We start from the raw sequence: 24526 nt of genomic DNA on the forward strand, positions 1-24526 counted from the left end.
TAAGCGACGACGTTATCCCCGAACGTTCATAAATATATGTATATACACGAGCGAATTGTGTAAGTGTAACCTCCTCCTTTTTTGAAGTTGGTTAAAAATACGAAATAAATTAACCTAAATCTATTTCTTAGATCGGCCTTATGCGTGGAGGAAGATTCTTAGCAGAAGAGTCTCCGAGTGAGCTCATCGCAAGATACCAGGCAGAAAGTCTTGAGGAGGTATTCTTGAAGTTATCAGTTCTACAGAACTTGGGCAAGAGAAGACGGTCCAGTATACTGGCTGATGTTGTGGAAAAAGTTGAAATACCTTCATTACCTGTAAGTAACTTAAATATCTAGGGATTTGTGATATTAATGACACTTAAATCTGTGAATTAAAAATAATTATAATCAATTCAAAAAGCTTTGCTAATTAGTGAAAATTGTTTTTTATTGTAATTATTTTATTCTTAAATTCACAATGTATCAAATCTTAAATCTACAAAAGTAAAATTGGACTACCACAAGACAAACACATAAGAAATAATACCTGATACACCGTATTTATTTGGTTAAGACTAGGCAACTTTGAAAATTTTGTTTAGTTGTGTAGTGTATTTTTATGATAGTTTTAACGCAGGATATTTTTGTGACCATTTATGAAAATCTAAATTATTCTTATTACATATTAACGTAACTGACCGAGTACCCTACAATATTTAAATAATACGTTATGTAAAAATAAAGCAAATTTTATTTCTCAACCAAAAACGTAATTGAATAATTTCGTATCGCCGAAAATTTGTGTCAAGTTTAAAAATGTAACAATATCTTCATTATTTTACAACTAACTATTCTTGAAAAGAAGCTTATGGCAATGGTACTTAGTATTTTATTTACCACTTGTACACACCATTGTATAATTACTAGGTAAATTATTTTCATTAAGTTTTCTTTTCAAACAATTTTCATTAATTTCTAATTGACACAAAATCTTGTACGAGTATTACCATATTTTTGAAATAATGCTTTAAATTTCAATATATATCTCTTGAAGCTTATTGAAATTGTAAACCTTCCAAATTTCAAGTATGTCAATTTTGATTTTAAGTTTTAATATTTATTGCTCCTTTCATTTTCGACAGATGAGAGGTCGTTTGTACCAAAACTTGACGAAAAGCTAATTTGCCATAAAGTAATTACTGAATGAACTATGTATTTCGTTTATTTATCTTATTCTATTTTTTTTGAAATCTCTAAAATCTAGGACCCAACCATTGATGTCGAAGATCCGGAAATTGGTGAAATTTCTGGAGAGTTTGGAGACAATGTGTCTATGAGTAGCAAGGGTCGAGGTATCGTCACTGAATCTGTTGCGGTGGTGGAGGCCTTACCACCAGAAGAAAAACCAACCATTAGATTCTTAGAGAGAATAAAACCCATGAAAGCTCACCACATGCAAGCATTGATTTGGAAGAATTTTTGGAGTCTGTTCAGGAATTTCGGGTAATATATTTTAACAGATAATCAAACAATATCAGCAGCAACAGAACTTAATTTATCTAATTTTGCGGCAAAAGCTAATGCATAATAATTAATAGCTGCAATAGCTTGCGTTAATATCGTATAATGAATAAAATGAATATTAGAATTCGCTTACAAATTTTATGCAAATTGAACGGCCTTTTTAATTAGGAACGAAAATAAATGGTTTCATTATTCTTTTACTCTTTAACTCACATTTATAAATGAGTGTAAACATATATCTTTACTACACTACTTTTATTTACCTACACGAAATGTTCATTAGAGCCTTTAAAGAACTCATGTAATATCAAATATCTTAAGTTCAAAGTCATTTGCTTCGTTGGCCAATTTGCGTGATGCCTTTAATATTTTCTCTACTGCTGCGCCTTTGCACTTTCTGAAATTAGAATATTGTTATTTTCTTCGTTGTTAATATTCTTAAATGTCATTCTAGTATCTTGATTAGACTTATTTCAATAACTCATGTTACAAAAGGTTGTTATATTTGCAGATTACTCTCTTTTATCGTCGGGTTACCAATTTCTCAAATGGTCCTCTTCTGCCTCGCTATTGGTCACTACCCTGTCAATCTACCCATCGGTGTTGTCAACTACGAATTAGAATCAAACGACACTGCCCTCTGTGACTATAACAAGTTTACCTGCCCACAAGATCGTGAAACTTGGGAATGGAATATTACGAATTTCAGCTGTCGCTATTTGGACTTCCTGTCTCAAAGGCAGCCTAACCTGGTAAGTTAATTATTTTTAATTACATTTCCTTATTGGCATAGTCAATAGTCTACTTACTTTCTGATTCAAGGTTATGCATTATAAATATTACACAAAAAAAATTTGTGTGTTAGTCGTCTGTTACCCAAAACATTCAGCGGCCTAACTTAAGAATGCTAACATATCATGTTTTAATGAGCCTTTATTGTACCAACCTTATATTTTTAAATATAAACAAGTAGGTCATACATGCATTGAAAAAAAAACACACACACACACACTCAAAAACTTTTTTGTGTGTAAATTAAATAAAATTCTAAAACGACAGGAGGATTAATTCAACTCAACTGAAAGTAGCTGGTTTATTGGTAAAGAAATTTTATGGAAAGAACCGTTCTATAGCTTTAATCTATATAATATCCTAAAAACTATGAAGAGGGTTTGACGTTATTTTTCAATTACAATATATATCGATGTGATACTACACAGCCTATATAGAAACTACCATATTGTTATTATATTATCATTATCTATTACTATTTATCATTTTGTCACAGTATTTACTATTTTTAAATAATATTTAAAATGTGTTTTAAAATTAACCGCGGTGCACGGTTTCATCCGCGCTATTATCAATCCAATGGAAATGTCGGGATAAAAAGTTATAATTATATTATTCTAGGTCGTTAGTTACCTACGTGTCAAGTTTAATCACAATTAGTTTAAGTAATTTTTGCTTTAGAGTGAACAAACATCCATCTACCCTCAATTTTAGCATTTATAATGTTAATCAATACATATAATAAAAATGTAACGGGGCGCTGTCATCACATTTAAGATATATGAAAAAAAAATATTAGGACCTTTAACAATGATTGTCAGAATTTTTTGTCTGTCTGTTTGTCAGTACGTTTGTATGCGCTAATCTCAGAAACGGCTTTTTCGATTTAGATGTCGTTTTTATTAATATATTGTGGCAAGCTTAGCTTAAAATTTAGTGTTTGTTTCATGTCAATCGGTTCATAAATAAAAATAATAATGCTATTTTAAAGAATCACGATGAACATGTAAAGTCACTATTCCACGTGGACAAAGTCGCGAGCACAGCTAGTAGAATAATGTAAATGTTTTATATAGTTGGTGAATTAGTATTCAAATTAACAAAGATGTGCTACGTTTTAGTAAGTAAGCGAGGAAATTAATATTATAGTTTACTTAAAACATAACAGCTTGTTATTTTTACGCTCTAGAGCAGATATAAAATAAATGAGACTTAACTTAAATTTAACTAAATAGTTTTAGTACACGTTGTGTAATTTTCGCAAATGAGTTTTTAAATTCCTTTGCGTTCTTAATTATTATTAAGAAGCGATTACCGTATTTTATAGTAATCTGCAATACCAGAAGCATCGCAATCGCGTTGCTGACCCTATCCCCAATTCCCCCCAGGAGCTCTGTTCACCTTACTCACCACAGGAACACAACACTGCTTGAAAACAGTGTTATTTAGCTGTAATCTTCTATAAAGTCGAGGCTGCTCCGTGTTTTAGGCAGGTTTCCTGCTGTGCCCTAACTCAGTTAAATAGAGTCAGTAGCTTTTCCAGCAGTTCTACCAAAAGTTTATACCTAGTTACATTATATAATAATAACAATAAAATTCTGATAAATAATCAAAATGACTGTACAATAAAATAAACCGTCACTAAATTTATTAACATTTAACGTAAGTACGAAATACAATCATGGAAACATTAATCAAAATGGAGATAACAATCTCTCTTTTATTACAAAATGGCTGATATAATTAACATCGTGAAATACAAAGCTCATTTACATTTCATGGGGAAGCTGAGGAACTTGTAAGCATTAAATTGTTTAATTACACAATCCTATTCGCTGAACGGAAACGAAACGGTACGGCGTTATTTATTAAAATTACCAAACAACATAGATATCTCTACGAAATTAACACGTGTGGGTTCTTTATAAGAACCATGAATTAATCTGTCTAGTATAACTTAGAAAGGCTTAATTTTAAAAATGGTAGACATCGTAAGCCTGCTCGAGCAGAGTTCTGTAATACTTATCAAGTATTTTTAGTTAATGGTTTATTGAATTTAGTTTTAATGATTGTAACTGGTTGATAAGAACAAGTTAGACATATTTTAAATTCAATTATACTATTAATTACATTACACGCTATTTATTTATTTGAAATACTAACTGAATTTAGTTACATAACATATAAAATGAAATTAGACATTATATACATACAGAGACGTTTTCACAATTAACACATTCTTAAGATAGGTACAACTGTGTGGGGATCTTTGCATACTAATTTATTAACTATAATATATACAAATATTTTCAAACTTTGTAACACACACATGCCATATTTGCAATATTTCTTACGTAACTCTACAAATCATACGAGCGGAGAACGCGTTAACTGTGTAAATAACCTACGATTCATTGTCGAAATATTACAAACAGCGATACAAAAATACTCATTTACTCGAGAAATCGTGTAATTTATCTTATTCCGAAGTCCTTTATCGCTTAAATTCCATTCGAAAAGCGTTGTGGAGATTCTAAAATGAATTAGCGATTCGCACCGACGTAATTCGTTCGTGAACTCTCTCGAAAGTTTCATCAATCAAATCGATTACTTATTTAAATGTAGCTAAAGTTTATTACGAAAATAAAGCAAATATTAAAGAAGCAAATTACAGGAGCCTGACACTTCTAAAATAATTAATTCAAAGTCTCATAACCTTCTCTGCTGATATCAAAGTTGGTGCATTTTGTCCAGACAATCGGATTTATGCCAAACGCGTCTATATATTAAAATAACCGCTTTTTACTAAATTCATATGGATACACGGTATACACGGTACATATACCAAATTACATTTTTTATAATTTTTGTCTGTCTGTCTATTGGTTTCTTCCGATTATTCACTGAAACGGCTCGATCGATTTTGACGGGACTTTCACTGGCAGATAGCTGATGTAATAAGGGGTAACTTAGGCTACTTTTATTTTAGTTTTTTTTTTTTATTATGCTATAACTGCGAACTAAAAAATAACTATTTTGTCAAATTCCACGCGGACAAAGTCGCGGTCACAGCTTATGTTCTATAAAATTTGATTTATGTACTTAAACCAGTACATACATCTATTACTACTAGTATTAATTACTAGTTCTTTGTATGTTACTATTTTTATTTTCAGTTTTTGTTTCTTTTAACAGTGTACAATAAAGAGTATTTATTATTATGGTAACCAATTAGTGAAACATACATTTTTAAAACAAAAATGCATCTCTTGTTAAAAGGTGTCCTTCCCAACAAAGGAAGTAGCGATGGCTGAATCAATAAAGGGAAAAGCTCGTGCCGTGCTCGTGTTCCCAGCGAACTTTTCAACGAACTTGCAGGAACGCGTGCGGGACCCGAGACACGCAGACGATTACACCGTCATACATTCAGAAATCGAAGTACATATGGATGATACAGGTATGAATCTATTGAGGCTTTATACAAACTTTTTCTTTTTGGCCAAATTTTTTTCAGCAAGAAGTCGCTTTAGCAAAAAGGTCGCAATAAGTTGTCGTTTTTATTACCTTTCCTCCAAAATTTTGTCAGAAAAAAATTGCTTTTTCAGCAAAAAGATTATAAAATTATAGTTTTTAATGTTGGTATTGCTGTGTGTTTGTGTATTCTTTCTTTCTATCCCAGTGAACTTCGTACCGTCATATTATGTTTTTTTTTTTTAACAACAAAACGAATTGTTTCGATTCATTCGTAAATGTTCTTGATGAATGAAAACTCTTTTGTTAAGCGGAAAATATTCTAGTTTTTATCGAGAATTCTAGAGAGTACGTTTCGAATCAAAATTGCAAATATCGTAGACGTCAGAGAACGCGCAGAAATAGTACAGTGCATTTTTTGGCAACTGTACGAAGATAAAAAAAAATAATACAGCCAACCTTTCACCGAATACAATAAATTTTAAAATCTAATTAATTAATACTAAATAAAACTAAAATTGTATATTAAATAAAAAAATAAAGTTAATCGAATTATGACTGTTTTTAAATAGCCTTGAAATTATAATATTTGCTTAAAGTCGTAACAGAATTGGACATTTGATTAAATTACAAGGTAAGGAAATCTGAAAAAATCTGTGTCCAAAGTTATGACAGAGGTGTTTATTGGCTTCCTGCTAAACAGAATTACGTTGCCCTGTTTCGCAAACTGACAAACGCGAGAAGTTGAAAATTTTTTAATTTTTCTGAAATTGTAGTTCCAATATTCTGTTTTTTTCTATTCCATAAAAACTATCAAAAAAATATAAGAATACTTCAGAATAAAATTCGAGTAGGAACTTAGTATTTGTTGTACAGTTCTCGAGTTTTGCCCTTAGCAACGCATTGGCATTTAGTGATTATTATTTTTTACATACAAGATCGCTTCTGTACTAGATGTCCCTAGTGATTTCACTGGCTTTAATATTATTGACTAACAGTAATTTATTTAAGTAATTTCAAATTAACATTGTTATTTTCATTACTAAAATATTTGAAACGGGATATTATTGAATCATTTAGCGGAGCTTGATATTTCGAGATTATCTACGAATGTCTTGTTCAAGAAACTGAGCTCGACAAAAAAAAAAATGGCTGCAATCCCGTTTTAAGTAATTTTATTAATGATTCGTAATACGTTATGTACATATTACATTTGGTGCAAGAATTAATAGTATAAAATCTGTTCAGGGATATAGTTTTAATTATTATATACCAACAAAATACATTTTATTTAACTTTAATTAATAACAAAACGCCGCAATCAATGGCTGTAACCGTTGACGCCGCGTTGGCGCAACGGTTACCATGGTTCGCACCTCTGTTGCGCTGGCGGTTGCGGGTTCGATCCCCGCACATGACAAACAATTGTATTGGCCATACAGGTGTTTGCCGTGGTCTGGGTGTTTGTGCAGTCCTTGTGGGTCTCCCCACCGTGCCTCGGAGAGGACGTTAAACCGTCGATCCCGGTTGTTATCATGTACACCTGATAGCGATCGTTACTCATAGTAGGAATATATACCATATGCGAATACCTGTAAATGGCTTAGTCGAAATGTACAATTTGTACTCATTTAATGTCTTATGTGCTGTTGGTGTTCCAAATAAAATAAATAAATAAATAAATATTCGCCAACCCGCATTGAAGCAGCGTGGTGGATTAAGCTCTGATCCTTCTCCTACATGGGGAAACAGGCCTATGCCCAGTAGTGGGATATTACAGGCTGAAGCGTAATAACAAAACAACTTTTCCGAATTTTTATCGTGGTTTTCGTGTGCAACACAGCTTTTAAAATAATCTCTATGCCATTTGTAATAACTACATAATCTGCAAAATCACATTCTTCACGTTTCGTCTACTACATGGTTTGAACTGCGAAATTCAAAAACATTTCAATATTTCACATTTTCCGCAACCAGACGTAGGCATTTTCCACAGCCAAATAGGCATTGGACAATGTAAAGAATTTAATAGCGAAATTTCTAAACGACAAACAATTTTCATTAGTTAAGTTTCAGCGTTTGTACAGAGACCGGGAATCTTTTTTGATAAAAGTACTTATTGGTCATTACACGGAAATGACCGAAAAAATACCACTTAATTTACATATAAAAAAAATGACTTATAACTATGTTTTTTTTTTTAAAGTGCAATAAAGAATATATAATAAATAACATTTTACAAAAATGCGCTCGTTCGTACATTGGGTCTTTTCTAAAGAATATAAGGAGCATTTTACTTAGTGCCGAATTAAACGTATTGAGTACGCAGAATGGAATAACAGTGGTTTTCAAATCGTGGTCATGTTTTTGTTTTTATTTTTTATTTTAATTGACCCGCGGTATCTGGTTGGTTTGTGTTTAATGATTTGTCTGTTATTATCTCCATTGATAATCTAAGTACGACAACGAATTTCTGTTAATTGTTTGTTTTTTTTTTTTTAAATTGTGTTCTCATGTAGCTGATGTAATTGTTTTTATGAGAATAAATCATCTTTAAACCTCAGTGCTGAATTAAACTCGTTAGTTAAGCAAAGAAAAAAAATTAATCAAATGAATGAACAAAAGACTATCAGGCCGTGCTTTTAGGGTCTTGCACTTAAGGCTGCTAATGGAAAAACCACCTATTTGTCTGTAAAAGGGCTATTCCATATTATCATCATTTAATCCAACCTACTTGTACCTACTTAGACTTTCCGACTGAAGAGCTCGACCTTAGAGGAGATCACAGCTAAATACTACTGCTTTCAAGCAGTGATGTGGGAAACAAGTTTGAAATGATTCTGACGTTACAGGCGTACATATAGTAGTCGCTTACCCTCGAGTGAGCCGTACGCTTGTTTGCCGACTTAGTTATAAACAAAAAATACATACGCATATAGTTTTCCGATGCTTGCTGTCAATATACATATTGTAACTTCTTGTGTAGACAAAATAATAACAAAAGAACTGACGCTTGTTATTTACCACAGAAAACAAATATTCGAATAACCACGATTACAAAAATATAGAAGAGGTAAATAAAAACTGGGTCCCATAAAAGCAATTTATTTTTCTATATTTTTAACTCGATCTTGAAAACCATTAAGTATTGAATATTTAATTATGGTACGGAATTTTTATTGTGGGTCCAATTCACACTTGGTCATTTTTTATGAATAAATCATTACAGCATTAGTTATATCCGCCGGCCGATAACATTTTATGTATATTATTATTCATTGAAAAGCATTCTTAGCAAATTTTGATTTTAAAGATAAAAGGGGAAGATATCCCCTTGGTATTTGTTTTTATTATGTATATTATTACTAAGTAGTTTCACTTTTAAAAATATCATAATCAATTAAAAAATTTTATTTGTACAAGAAGAAGAAGTCTACATAAACAGAAATAAATCCAAATGCATTTACGCGCTTAACTTTCGAACGTGTGCACGAATTGTACTATTCTTTTATTGTTTTTGTTATTGTCAGGACAATCAGTCAGTCAGTCAATTCAGCCTATTGCAGTCCACTGTAGGCCTCCCCAAGTTCGCGCCAGACATCCCGGTTTTTTCGCAATCCCCATCCAGCCTACATCGGCAATCTTACGTAGATCGTCGGTCAAATGTACCGAAAAGAAAATCGATATATTGACAAAAAAGAAAAACAGTGAAACGAAGTTGGCCGGGCTGGTAGTTAAAAAAAATGTGGTTTCTAATATTTTGTATAATATTTTTTCTCTACCTTTTTAAATTTGTCGTATTATCAATCTGACATAAAATCTTGAATATGTAAATCAATCCATTGATTTAATGATACTCATTTCATTACCATCGTCACGTCACGTCATAGCTTCACTTTGTCATGATTCTAAGTGACTCATTGACAGTTTGCTCTTCAGAATTTGAATAAATCTTGAAGAGATCTAAACGACGAAGCGCTTCGAGAAAAGATAGGTAGTGCTTTTCGTTTTTCTTTTTTTTTTGGCTCGTCTTGGCGGGGGCACTATCGTGCCCCCAGATTCTTAGTATTTTTAACTAATAATAAAACTTTAAATTGCTCATTCCTGTACAATAAGGATATTTATTTTTTTGGAGTGCATTAGACAATCTTTTCTGAAGGCAAAACTGCGTTTATTTTCTTTGAATTTTTGTCTGCCTGTCTGAGACTTTGCCTAGCATAACATGAAAACTATTTATTGAACTTGAATGAAACTTGGCATGATTAATTATACTTAAATATTATTTTGTAATTTATTCTTTTTTTTAGAGTTACATTAAAATTGTAATTTAAATTAAATTTTTTCTTTACTTTTTTTTATTGCCAATAAAGGCGTAGATTTCGCCCTTAAATTGGCCATCTTGATAAATTGATATAGCAGACATGCGCATCGCACAAATAGATGAAACATAAGCCTGACTTTTAAAAATAGGAATAAGACTTCTTGACACAATGTTTAATGGAAAATAATTTATAAAAAAAAAATCTTCTTAGCAACACTAACGACAATATTCCTCAAGGTGACTGATAAAAGGCTCAGCCGGATCCCTAATGCCCTAAAATTGCCTTTCGGTAATCTCGTTAAATCTTCCTTTTGATGCTTTTTCAACAAAATTTTATATTAACACTTCCGTTGAAGGGAAACGTTATATATCATTATAGAAATATTTTTTTATTTATTACGTTGACATCCTGACTAGACTTTGCAATATTATAAATAAATAATAATAAATAAACCATTCTCACGTAACTGTACGTCTGATGTGCTTGTCACGAGCAGGTGTAGAACCCGCGCCGCGATAGCAAGCGAAATAGTGCTGTGACTGTTGCGCTAGTGAGTCATCATTTGATTTTCATCGATTTGATTTCGTATTTTAAGACAACTTGATAAATGTCATAATCAGTATGACATTCTTTTTTTTTTCATTTATCTTTATGTGTGTTTTTAAGTTGTAACAGCTGTAAAAGCTTATGGAAATATTTGTGCTGAAGAATAAGGCAGAGTGGTGTATCCAACTATAAATAATTAATTAAAATATTTAAACATTTTTTGAACTTATACGTACTTCTATAAATTAATATACACAAAAGAACGCATATAACAAAACAAAGCCAAAGTCAAAGATCATTACCAAAGTTAAAAACAATTATTATTTATAAAATGGCAATTGAAGAGTACTATTGAAGCCTACTTGAATGAAACAATTTTTAACTTCAATTTTTTTTTGTTTTTGTGATCAAATCTGCATTATGATGTAATAACTTAATTGCAATCAAAAGACTGTAAAGTACATAATTTATTATTATACTAGCGACCCGCCCCGGCTTCGCACGGCTGCAAAAACTATCAGTGTTTATCAATGACACTAGCGCATCTTTTCCTTGTTCGGTGTGTGGTAGAGTCTGCCGCTCCCGTATCGGCTTGTGCAGCCATCAGAAAAAATGCTCTACATACACCGTTTAAATCGTCTGGAATAGACGTAAAGGCCCATGATGATACATATAACCTTCCTCTGAAATCATTCTATTTACTAAAGAAAACCGCATCAAAATCCGTTGCGTATTTTTAAGACAGCGGGAAGCGACTTTTTTATACTATGTAATGATAAAATTAATTTTATACTCATATTTTAATTAGAAATGTAAAAACATTTTCTAATGACAATTTCCGAATGATGAACTTTATGAATATACATATTGAAACTACTTTTGATTTGATTTATATTGAAAAAAAAATTAAAAATGTTTCTTTCATTCTTTCAGATAAACAAGTGGAGTGGATGTTGAACCGAGATATACAACTGGCGTTTATGGATGCAACGGAACACTTAAGTGAAATCTGTGGTCTGCCGAAGAGACTGCTATCTGTACCTGTTTCTGTGAGTAGTGTTTTTGGATTCATTGATTGATTCAATCACTTACCCTACTATAGCTAGCTATAGGTCTTTTATTCGATGTAGAAGAAGAAGCTATATAGTAAAATTTAATTTAAAAACTTGTAAAAGTGTTAGTAAAACTTGATTTTTAAATGATCGGATGAATTAAATAAAAAAAAATTGCGTGAATAGGCGCGCATTAAGCAAATTGTCGATAAACTTGAAGACAGTTTTCTACCAATCCTATGTCGAAAGCACTAGAAAACCAAATGTTGAGCAAAACGTATTTTGTAATCCATTGCCGTGGATTAGAAAAAAACCTAATGTCTACGATGGTAAGCGTATATGTTTACAATATCAAGACCGTAACAAGCTCTTTGTCAAGCCTACCCTGCTGTCAATACAGCGCCTTCCCAGGAGCTACATTACTCACCCAGGAACACAACACTACGTGAGAAAAGTATTATTTGAAGTATTACTTATGAGATTGACTACTATATTCATATTAAAAATAAATGTATCGTAATGTTTGCAAGAGAAAAATGCTCACAGCCCCTTTTGGCTGATCCAACTCTTACAGACAATATAATTCTGTAGCTATAAAGAACTTCGAAAAAAGTTGGCACGTATTTTTTTTTTTTTTTTTTTTAATTAAAGCTCCTTGATTTCGTTTGAGAACCTTATTATTTAATATATAAAAATATAAAGTAAGCTTCTAAATTTTATTTTATTTCGTCTTTCAACTTTAAATAGCGATACTCTAAGAAGTTAATACAATTAAATGGTAAAGGAAATTGAGAGATTTTATTGATGTTTTATATTAAAAAATAAGCTCTTTAAAAGGGTCGCTTTGTTCTTTTTAAACTAACTGACTTAGGGAACTTCGTATCAACACATTTTTTTAAAATGTCACGTTCCAATAAATTTTCTTGTATAAAAACCTTGCCCTGACAATAACGAACACAAAAAAAAAAAAGAAATTATCCGATTTGGTGCGGTCCTTTGGAAGTTATGCGCGACCTCTGTCCGTCCGTCCATATTAAAACCTTCTCCGAAACACGTTGCATTTTATGGTATAAGTATTATTCCGATTGGTTTAGTAGTTTCCGTAGTAAAACCGAACAAAAAAAACGGTTCTCTATTTATAAGTATAGATACAGATATCATATTATATAGAGCGGGCCTTAATAAATTTTCATTTTCAGTTCAACAAACCAATTTTCGGTCTTGAGGTACCGAATTTCACCGATTTTGCTGGTCCAGGCGTTATTCTCACGTAAGTTAATAATACTAAATTCCGTAAACTGTCACAATTTTCGAAACTCAAATAATTTTCAAGTGTTGTATGTGAAAGAGATTTCCTACACGGAAAAGAAAGCATTTTTGAGGGAATTGTAAACAAGGATTTTAAAATGTTCTGAATTTGAATTCCTCTATAAACAGTATTTGTAAAAGTAGATACTCGTAGTAATAAGCTAAGTAGTTTGTGGTGAGTATTATATATACACACACATAAACACACATACACACACCATACTGGGTAGTTTGTGTGACTAATAAATTATTTATTAGTACAGTTTTATTCGTTTTAGTGTGACTATGTATGACTTGTAGGTCTGTTTATACAGAATTGCTTAAATGTGTGTAATATTCAAGATTAAAAAAATGGCGTCACGCCTCATTGCCTTCTTTTGAAAGAGAGGTAGAGTGTGAGAGTGAGAAGATTTTGTTTGTTTGTCGTTTGTTGAATAATTCTTATTGTCCATTTACTGACAAAGGCTATAGGGTACATAATATTTCAGCACATTTTTCCTCAAAGTAACACCGGTGAATTGGAAAGTAAATTTGCATTCGTGGATTCAAGATTAATATTTTTAAATTTACAGGATCATATTCTTCTTGGCGGTCGCACTAACATCGGGTTCCATGCTGGCAGAAAGAAATGAAGGCATCTTAGAACGCTCTCTAGTCTCTGGGATTACAGGTAAATAACATGTATATATCACTTGTGACCATAATTATCTGTTTATAGAATTGACCTTTACCCATCATAATTGGTTTTTTGATGATTTTTCTGAATCTTTGATAAAAAAAATTGTACTGGTCTAAAAATACCAGTTCTACATATTTTTACATATTTTTGAAATGTCTGTCTGTACGTTTCAACACACATCGCAGCTAAAGTACTAAGGATGAAACTGTTCTATGCAATAAGGCCAGACTGTCTTTTGTACTTTTCTTGTTTTTGTATATATATTTTTTGGCATACAATAAAGTACATGCATCCATCCCATCAATCATCCTTTAAAAGTCCACTGCTGGACGTAGGTCTCCCTTAATGCTTGCCCCTCCGTTCGGTCCTGTGCCCTCTGAATTCCTCTTCCCGCTATTTTCTTTAGGTCGTCAGTCCACCTGGTTGGAGGGCGGCCTGTTCTTTTGCTGAGACGTGGTCGACATTTGAGAACCTTTCTTCTAATAAAGTTCATTTATTAATAATAATATTTTCAGAACATACAGGATAACACCAATTTTATCTGATATACCTAATTATCCCACCAGGTACAGAGATACTCTTCTCCCACGTGCTGGTTCAAATGCTCGTGATGATGGTACAGACCGGCACCGTCCTTATTCTGGGCTTTCTGGTCTTTGATCTGACTATCAAAGGATCTGTTCTATGGGTCCTGGTGCTGACCCTCATCAATGGTTTATGTGGAATGACTTTTGGTAAGTTTTTTTCATATAATTTTATATCATGTTATTTTTAGTTATTTAATATACTCATAAATAAATATATTTTCATTTTTTGATAGCACTTAAAACAATTGTAGTTTTTTTCATCCCTATTATATCTGAAAATATATTTTCCACGTTTCATTTTCAAATAAAAATAAAAAATGCTATGTAGTTTATTGAAATAATGCTTTTAATCCTACAAATGTTACGAAAAATTGTGAGGTATTGTGATTGGAAATTGATGGATGGATGGATGCATAAATTAATGTTTGTAAGCTTTTCACACAAAAATTACTGAACTGATTGTAATGTATACGTATTTAGCTAAATATCCAGAATAACACAAATCCCAGCTTGTTATATATGTTCAAAATAAAACCACAATTAGTTTAAATTACTCGATCAATTCGTAGAAACAGGTTGAACAACTTTTCATTACATTTAACGGTCCGATTAAAACTATTTCAATATTATATAAAACAAAGCTTTCTACCTAGACAAGTTTACGGGGGCGCGAAAGGGCTTTTTAAAAATATTACAATAATTACACTAAAACTATTTAATTAATAATTATCTAAAATTACAATAGACACGTCCGAACAGAATTACATGCTCTGGATTAATCCCCGATTTAATTCTAATAAAACTTTCCTAAGACATATGATCCCAAAGCATGAGACAACGTGAGAAATCATTTGTTATTCCTATTCCGCTGATTAAGCATTTACTTCTTTTGTTCTCATGCTTTGTTCTAACATAACTATGTCTGTTGAAATGATTCTTTGTAATGATTCCTGGAAATTAGATAGGAATAGGATTTTGAGATACATAGATACAGGATTTGGACATATTTGAGCGCTTAGCAGAAAATGTTCTACATAAAATTGTGAACATTCCGACTAGGGGCTCAAACTTACAGTAGAGCACAGCCAAATAGTAGTACTCTTAAACAAATTGTTTTACTGTGATGAGTAAGGAAGTCAGAGCTACTAGCGAAGATCGCGGGTCAGGTCGGTAACGCGCTTGGGATGCTTCTAGAGTTACAGGCGTAGGGTCGTATGCTTGTTTACTACCTTAAAAGAAAAAAATCAAAAAAAATTGTTGGTAAAAACGAAAGGCAGTCTTGTTTATAAATAAAATATTTATTTATAAATATCGTATAATGGACAGTTTGAGTTGGAAGCTAAGTATTGAAACTTTGGTAGAAATTTAATTCATCTCTATAAACTGTGGTCTTTCTAAACTTAAAACAAAATTATAAATTCCGAACAAAATCATAAAATATTCAAATTGATCTATTAAGGAAAGTTTACTGAAAATAGGTTACTGTATAAATAAATATAAATATATGATGACCTTATTTCTTACTAGCGGCCCGCTCCGGCTTTGCACGGGTATAAAATATATAGCCTATGTCATTCACTGAAAAAATGATTAAAATCGATCCAGTAGTTTTAATTTATTCATTACTGCCCGAGCATAAAATAAACGCGTTTGATCGCTGCTAAATTCAAAGTACTACAGGAAGAACCGCGGCCTCCGACGCGCTATTTATAGGCACGCTCCCGCCCACGCCGCCCCGGCAGGCCGGAACCGCCGCAAATGCTACGTCCCACAATTTTTAAATTTGTAATATTTTCGAAAATATTCATTTAAATCATGTGCTGTAAAGGGCCACATAGATCTATATTAAATCAACAATTATTTTAAGGTATTTAATTAGATAAGTATTAATGCTGTATTGGTTAAAATTGCTTCGAAAATTAGCCATTATTTGTCGTAAAAAGTAAATGACAAAAAAATGTTATTGTGGGATATCCATAAGAGATAGACATATACCGTAGCAGAGTTTTATGTAGAACTTTTCAATGTGTACAATACTTAGTACATTATTTTGATAAATCTCGTAGGGTTCAGCCTGCGTTTGCAATGTAAGCGGAAAAAATTGAATTATTTACGACATCACATTAGAAACCTCAAAAATAACAGTATTTCTCTACTATTTAATTTATGTTATTATACATACAAACCTTCTCCTTCTCTCTAACTCTATCTATTAAAAAAACCGCATCAAGATCCGTTGCGTAGTTTTAAAGATTTAAGGATACAAAGGGACATAGGGACATAGGGACAGAGAAAGCGACTTTGTTTTATACTATGTAGTGATTTACTTTCAGTATTACTATTAAGCATCAATGTTTTATTTGATAACTTTTCTTCATTCAATAATTTCTAACAACAGAAAAACGGTTATTGTAACCCAAGCAACTTATATAAAAACTAATCTATTAAATACATAATAATACATATATATTTTACATCTTGTAACAGATTAGAATAAACATGTGAATTATAAACACATATCTTTTAACACATGCGCTCGTTTATTCCTGAAATATGCAGCTTAATTCCTGTTATAAATAAAAACCAACTGATACAACTGATTTTTTCTTCTATGAATATAAAAAGATACATATTACACCAAGACTCAGGGTGGGAATGGCGTCCACAACCCCCAAAGCAGGAAGAAGGATTACTGCAACATACGTCAATAATTATTTAATAATATATTGAAAATGTGTCATCAATTTTAATTACATTTTTAATTAATCGGTATAATAATAAATTTTGTGTAATGTTTGTGTGTTAACAACTTATATAATTTAAATTATACGCTTTAAATTTCAATTTAATTTAATACGATTAACAAAAGTAATATTAATAACAAAATTACACATTAACGTAACGTAATATAGGTATACCATTTAATCCGTGTAACATGAAACATTACGCTTTCAAATAATATTAATCAATATGTGAGACTGTGAGCTAAAGGTTATCGAGCAAATAAGTTACGAATAGAATTTAACAGCAGGAGGTAGAATATGTCATCAGAGCCTGTTTCACCTCAATTAATAAACGACAACACTTAGAGAAAGAATTTAGCCACCCCCTCTCTTACCGTGGGTGTCGTAAGAGGCGACTAAGGGATAACAAGGTTCCAATACCACCTTGGAATTTAAAAAGCCGACCGATAGCGGGATAACCATCCATCTGCTGGCTTTGAAATACACAGGCCGAAGACGGGCAGCAGCGTCTTCGGTGCGACAAAGCCAGCCCTGCGGTCACCAACCCGCCTGCCCAGCGTGGTGATTATGGGCAAAACACATGAGTTCGCGCATTTTTGGCGCGAACTTGTGGAGGCCTATGTCCAGCAGTGGACTGCAATAGGCTGGAATGATGATGATGATGATGATGATGATGATGATGATGATGATGAACACTTAGGTACATCATTGCTAAAAAATATTCCACAAATAAATCGGAAATCGACAATGAAAAAGAAAAGTACTTCAATCAATTTTTATCAGTTGGATACCGCCATATGTCAAATTGCTATATCGGCAACCGGTAAAACGGGCCTCAGGGGTTTAATCAATGAAGAATGTAAACCTTGAAACTATTTATTACTAATTAACTTAAAATTGGAAACCATAATTCACTATGAAAGTTTAATTAGTTTTGCGACCCAAATCTGTTTAGAAAAAAGGAAAATTTGTCTCTTGATACATAATTAGCTTTTCGCTGAGACTAAACGATTTAGACTGTTACGAATTTTTTTTTGTTAAAATATAGCCTATGTCACTTAGAAATATGGCATTTGGACGGTGAAAAAACTTTGAAAATTGGTTCACCAGTTTTTTATTTTTTCGTTTGAAAAATCCAAATTAAAAAAAAAAAATTCTCTTTGCACAGATTCGGAAATTATAATGTAAATGTTTTACGAAATTATTCTAATTACTGGGGATTAAGAAGCCTATTATTAAAAGAAGACGCTTTGTTTTCGCTGTCTTTATTAGCATTTGTATTTATATTAATTTTTTCCTTAGACTACAGAAAGTTATTTATTTTAGACACAAAGAAAAATCTTAATATTGTCTGCTATTGACTTGAGATTATTTATTATTATTCAACAGTTCAACAATTTTAATTGTTATTTTTATATGCAGTATGATCAGAGTCTAATAATAAATGTCTAATATACTTAATTCTTCGGCTCATTCATTCAATTAGGAATACCGCAAAGCGGGATCCCGTAATCCCGCGGGATCCCGTATCTTGAAAACACGGATCCGCAGATGCCGCAAGTTTAAAAATTTGTGTTAAATCTTTCGGGTAACGTCAAGAGATAAAAAAAAATATAATAGTCTCTATAATTGGAGACAACTAGGAGTATGATAGGGACGATTTCGAAATAGTCCTACAGCCGGAACATCTGCAACTGACTCAGTTACTTAAATCCTGTTAAAGGAAGAATTATGGAAAGAGCTTCAGAACAAAAAAAAGAAATACTAAAAAAAAGAACAACAGAAGACGCCGCGTTGGCGCAACGGTCACAGCCTTGGATTGTACCTGTTTCGCTGGCGGTTGCGGGTTCGATCCCCGCACATGACTAACATTTGTATTGGCCATGCATGTGTTGCCGTGGTCTGGGTGTTTGTGCAGTCCTTGTGGGTCTCCCCACCCTGCCTCGGAGAGCTCGTTAAGCTGTCAGTCCAGGTTGTTATCATGTACACCTGATAACGATCGTTACTCATAGTAGGGAATATATCCGCAAACCCGCATTGGAGCTGCGTGGTGGATTAAGCTCTGATCCTTCTCCTACATGGGGAAAGAGGCCTATGCCCAGTAGTGGGATATTACAGGCTGAAGCGTATGAGAAGATTTGGAAAAATTAAAAGGCGTGCTGTGTCCGACGGAATCAGAGGACTGTAGCTGACGCTTGACTATGACGGTCCAACCTATGCGTAGAAGCCAAGAGACTACAACATACATAATACAACGTAGGTAGTTGAGAAAATATTCAATTTAATACGAATTATAAGGGATAACGTAAAAACTTTTCATCGGATCTCAATCAAATTTAAATGGGACCACATAACACACATTTTATGCCATAAATATCATCAAAATTTAGTTATATTCTAGACATACTTTAGGTTTTACCCTTAATTTTAAGCGTTTCTGATTGGCACGTAATTACGTCATTGGCCTGAAAACTCTGATTACTTGTACTTGATTATGATTTAATTATTATTTTTTTTAGGATATAAATCATGGTTGTTAAGTTATTATATGACATGTCAAATAAACGTTATTACAAACAGTATGATAGGTTAAACAAAAACCTGTAGTTTCAATAAGATTTTATAATATTGTTTTAAGAGTGTGGGATCCCGCGCGATTTAAAAAAAAGCTGCGGGTTTGAAACCCCTTCTCATGCCTCTCGTACAATTTCATATACTTGCTCTATCTTTTATACATTAGCATTTACACTTCGTGTGGGCTGAAGTCTGACGACGTCAAGTTTTCATAAGTTTTTAACGTAACTTTCAGTATCTTGAGTAGAGAGGTCTTTGTATGAGTTTTGAAAGTGCTTAATGTTTAAAGTGTCAACATTAGAAATACTCGTATGATGTTTATATTTGCCTTTTAATACAAGCAGTACGTAAAAAACATAAGTATAAACTTGAAAAAAATATATATGTTTTAACTTAATATTTTACCTCTGTTTATAGGTCTTTAAGTATCTAAACTATTTCTAATTTCTAAATTTTTCTGTTTGATAAATAATATTATTTTACTCGATAACCTTTAGAAAGTTTGGATAGCAAATCTTTTTGAAAAAAACTATTTCTAAGACCTTGACGTTGTATGAAGATAATTTGATATCTAGTCTTCTGTTTACGGGTATTTAAGTATTTAAACTATTTTTAATTTTCAAATTTTTCTATTTGTTAAATAATATTATTTCACCCGGTAACCTTTAAAAAGTTTGGATAGCAAATCTTTTTGAAAAAAACTATTTCTAAAAAATTCTAAAATAATTTTATATCTAGTCAAATTTAAGATCAAACACCACATTTTTTTTTTGTCTAAAATAATAATAATAAAATAAAACGGTAAATGAAATAAAAACACGATATCCTTATATATAGTTCATATTAGTCAAATTTAGTTATTACCAAAGACTGTACATAGTTACATACTATTACCATTTTAGGCTGATTCGGGAAAAGGGGAAATAAATAAAGTTAGTCTCTTGACGCGCTGTTCTACCATATACCAGCAGAGACACTGTAATATGTTAGAATATCATCAAGGGCTTAATTTTCTTGAGGACGTTTTCCTTAACCGCCATGACGATGATACCTTAATGCAGACACAGGAACTAACTGAAGCCCTAGTAGTTGCGGGGTCGACAATCACACATATAAATATTTTTATAGGTCGTACAAATATTTATCGTTGTCTGAGTGTTTGTGATTGAATTTTTTGTTTAAGTTCTTCGAAATATAATACACATCCTACACCCTTTGATTGAGAAGTGTTTATTTGTTTCATATTATTTATTTACAAAGCAAGGTATGAATTCGGAGCTACGGTATTGATAAAAGCACTTGAAGATCTATTTATAGTGGCCTTCCTTTTCTGTCGATTGAACCGTTTTTTCCTAGTATATCTTATATTTATAAATTCAAATATGTTTTGTTACAGGATTCGTCGTTTCATGCATATGTGACACGGAAAGAACAGCGACTTATCTTGCCCTGGGTTCTTTCCTGCCCATGATGTTGCTTTGTGGAATTATCTGGCCTGTTGAAGGTATGTGTATTTCATTGATTTCTAACCAAACTTTAAATAGAAGGTTCTTTATTGTAGTATGTCCTGAGTAGTTTATCTACTTACGTAATATATTGTTATTGATATGATATTATTTGCCAAAACTTTGTAAGAAATTCCAGTTTCGATGCTCAAAATAAATTTCGGATCTGGTCATCTAATCAATCAAATCAAAATAGAAAACAACTTTATTCAAATAGGCCCATGAGCACTTTCGAATCGTCATTTTACAAATTAAAACTTTAAAAATGATATTTATTTTTGTAAATGTAAAGCTACCATTGATTCGGATGTAGATTCTGCAGAGAAAAATCGGCAAGTAACTCCGCAGTTACTCTTTTGAAAAATAATATATAAACTGTGTTTTACTACAAAATCAGTAATATCTTGCATGAAATACAGCGTCACCTAAACTGAATTATTTTTATTTTTATGGGTTTTTGTCTACAATATAGGTAACAATTACTACATATATTTTCCTATATTTTCAGGTATGCACCAAATCCTCCAGTGGATAAGTTACGTGCTTCCACTCACTAAGTCAACGGAGTCACTCCGATCAATGCTCCAAAGAGGGTGGTCCATTAGTGTACCGACAGTGTATTCAGGGTTCATTTCTACCTCTGTCTGGATTATAGTATACCTTAGTGTTAGTATTCTCCTTATAAAGTTCAAGAAAGGCTGATAAGAATCCAAAGCCTTTAACATCAAATTGTTAACTAATATAATAATTATAACAATTATGCGTCAGTGCTTCTAGCTCTTTGCAAATATATTTGACAGGTTTTTAAGTTGACGTCGTTAATATATAACAAAATAATTAATAGAAATAAGTCTGTCTTACAAGTGACATAGTTTCGTGTTTGATTGATATTTGAATCTTTGATCGAACAAACATAAATATCAATTTTGCCGTTACTGTTATGTCAGTACATTATAGATTAGTTATCTAATATATAAAATTCTCGTGTCGCGGTGTTTGTAGTAAAACTCCTCCGAAACGGCTTGAAAGATTCTCATGAAATTTTGTGTGCATATTGGGTAGGTCTGAGAATCGAACAATATTTATTTTTCATCCCCCTAAATGTTAAGGGTAGTCCACCCCTATTTTTTTTTTAATTTTGAGATAAATTATTTATTCTTTATTTTATTAGGATTTGGCATTGAAAAATACATACAACCCTAAATTTTCACCCTTGTACCATCAACTCCTATTTTTAAATAGCGCTTAGCGGCAAGATAACGTTTGCCGAGTCAGCTAGTAATTTTATATTAAAATGTTTAAGAAATTGTTTAAATGCCAAACAGTAATCTTCAAATGCATACAATTTAATAATAATTAAATAATTGCTTTTCACAAAATCAAATCTTCACCTTTAATCTCACAAAAAAAAAACAATTTTCAAACTATGTTATTAAAAAAGATCAAAAAGAAAAGTAGTGTGACGACATATTTTCTTTTTGTAATAATAAATTTAAAACCTTGAAAAACCAATTCGAATCGTTGATACATTTACTACCATAACCTAGATTATGTATATTTTTTTTTAATATAAGCTGTAGGTTATAAACAGTACCTACTATCCAAAAATATCAAAAAGAAAACAAACGAAATAATTAAACATTAATCAGATTATATTAATAGATGATAAGTATTATAAAGTTTGGATAGTATGCAAACAGTTAACTATGTAATCACGAGGTATTAGTTTATAAATGTTACATAATGTGTGATTCATTTTTAACGGCTTAGGTTCACAAGTAATGTGATATTTTGTGATTTTTATTTAACATGACATTGTGATAGCGAAAAATAGTAATAAATTATTTTATCATATTTTATTTCTTCTCTTATCTTCATTATATTATATAGATTTTTTATAACTAAAAGTAATGGTGTATACTCGAAGCTACGTTGACATGTGTAATGTCACTATTATTTATTCACAGTATGTCATCGCACAGAATCTAAATATAGTTATATATTTTACGAGTATTCCGCGGGGTAGTAAAATATACCAATTAAGTACAGTTCATCGTATTTTGATGGATTAAGCAGCGCCTTTGTTATCTCTATCAGAGTAATATCTTATTTATTGGCTATTTGGTATAGTATTGTTTCTATTTTTGAAGTGGAACTTCTTTAGTAACCCATTGGCATATTGGGTTTGGTACAAAAATTTTATGAATAAAACGCAATAATAATCATATTAGCGTCACGAAATGTGCAACGTATTTGCAACAGAGCCACCTAGTGTGAACTATAGAAACTACAAAGGTAGTTAAATTTATATCGATAGTAATACATTCCAAACTAACTAGATGGCGCTGAAACGGAAACCTAAAGCTTTAGATTTGTATAATAAACGACTGACTAAATTAATGACTTAAAAATTAGTTTGCCAAGGAAGTTTCACTTCTGACATGTGTACTTTGTACGTATACACTTTTTTTTTGTATAAATTGAATTATTGGATGAATGTTTTATATTTAAATGGAATCCGGTTTGATAAAATTATATGTAAATACGAGTTAGTTTTTAATTGTCGGGAAATAATACTAAGTATAAGTGGTTTTGCTCAAAACATTACACATGATAATCATGTGTCAGTAATGTAATTTTAAAAATAATAAACTATTTAAACAACATAACATTTTTATTTATTATTGCTCAGATTTTATAAAATCTCGTAATCCGTGTAGGTGGTCTATAAATATAGTGGATAGTCTAGAATTCTAAGCATGAATAATATTTATGCGAAAGGCAATACATTTTTGTTGCCCCAGTGTGGCTGATATAGTAATTCCGGATCTGACTTCAACGGGTTAGGAAGAGATTTAACCACAACCACCTTTATACTAAAAAACTTAAAACCCCTTTGTAATTTTTATTTCTGTAATGTATTTATGCTTTTTCTCATCTTCTGAATTACAAATTCGTTACGCTATTTCTTCTGTGTTAGAAATATTCTTTTACCGATTTTAATAACTTTATGTGATTTGACAAACTGTAGGTAAGTATGGTAAATAAAAATAACCACAGGTAACACTATAGGATGAGGATTAAAGCATAAAAAGAAACAAATATTTCTAAAGCAGGGCTAAATTAGTACGTGGATAAAATAATACAGCTAGTCGGCATGTAAGCAGTAAATAATTAAGAATGAATTTTCTGTATATCATTAAATAAGTCTGAAAGTTCGAAAACATTATAATATCCCTTGTACTAATTTAAAACTATGCAAAATTTGTATAACCACTAATACCTATTAGGCTACAACTCATTCTAGTGGGACCTTATTTCTAGTACACGACAAACAGCAGAAAAACTGTTAAGTAAACTGTTACCGCTAACCCATAGCGGGATACTTTTATGTTGTTTTTATTTAATATATTATATGGCTACTACCTCATATATACTCTC

The 24526-nt window shown here is 31.7% G+C and overlaps 1 protein-coding gene across 1 annotated transcript in view; it reads left to right on the forward strand.

Annotated features, from left to right (window-relative positions):
* Nucleotides 1-22114, forward strand: part of LOC123665222 (ABC transporter G family member 20) — a 43868-nt gene extending 21754 nt beyond the window's left edge. The window contains exons 6-15 of the mRNA XM_045599557.1: nt 132-317; nt 1246-1484; nt 2017-2257; nt 5577-5754; nt 11570-11685; nt 12888-12958; nt 13569-13666; nt 14242-14409; nt 20977-21084; nt 21594-22114. Coding sequence (XP_045455513.1) covers nt 132-317; nt 1246-1484; nt 2017-2257; nt 5577-5754; nt 11570-11685; nt 12888-12958; nt 13569-13666; nt 14242-14409; nt 20977-21084; nt 21594-21787 — 1599 coding nt within the window. The 3' untranslated portion in view covers nt 21788-22114. The remainder of the gene's footprint in view (nt 1-131; nt 318-1245; nt 1485-2016; nt 2258-5576; nt 5755-11569; nt 11686-12887; nt 12959-13568; nt 13667-14241; nt 14410-20976; nt 21085-21593) is intronic.
* The last annotated feature ends 2412 nt before the right edge of the window (nt 22115-24526 follow it).

The sequence above is a fragment of the Melitaea cinxia genome, chromosome 23 (assembly GCF_905220565.1).
Source record: "Melitaea cinxia chromosome 23, ilMelCinx1.1, whole genome shotgun sequence".
NCBI lineage: Eukaryota > Metazoa > Arthropoda > Insecta > Lepidoptera > Nymphalidae > Melitaea > Melitaea cinxia.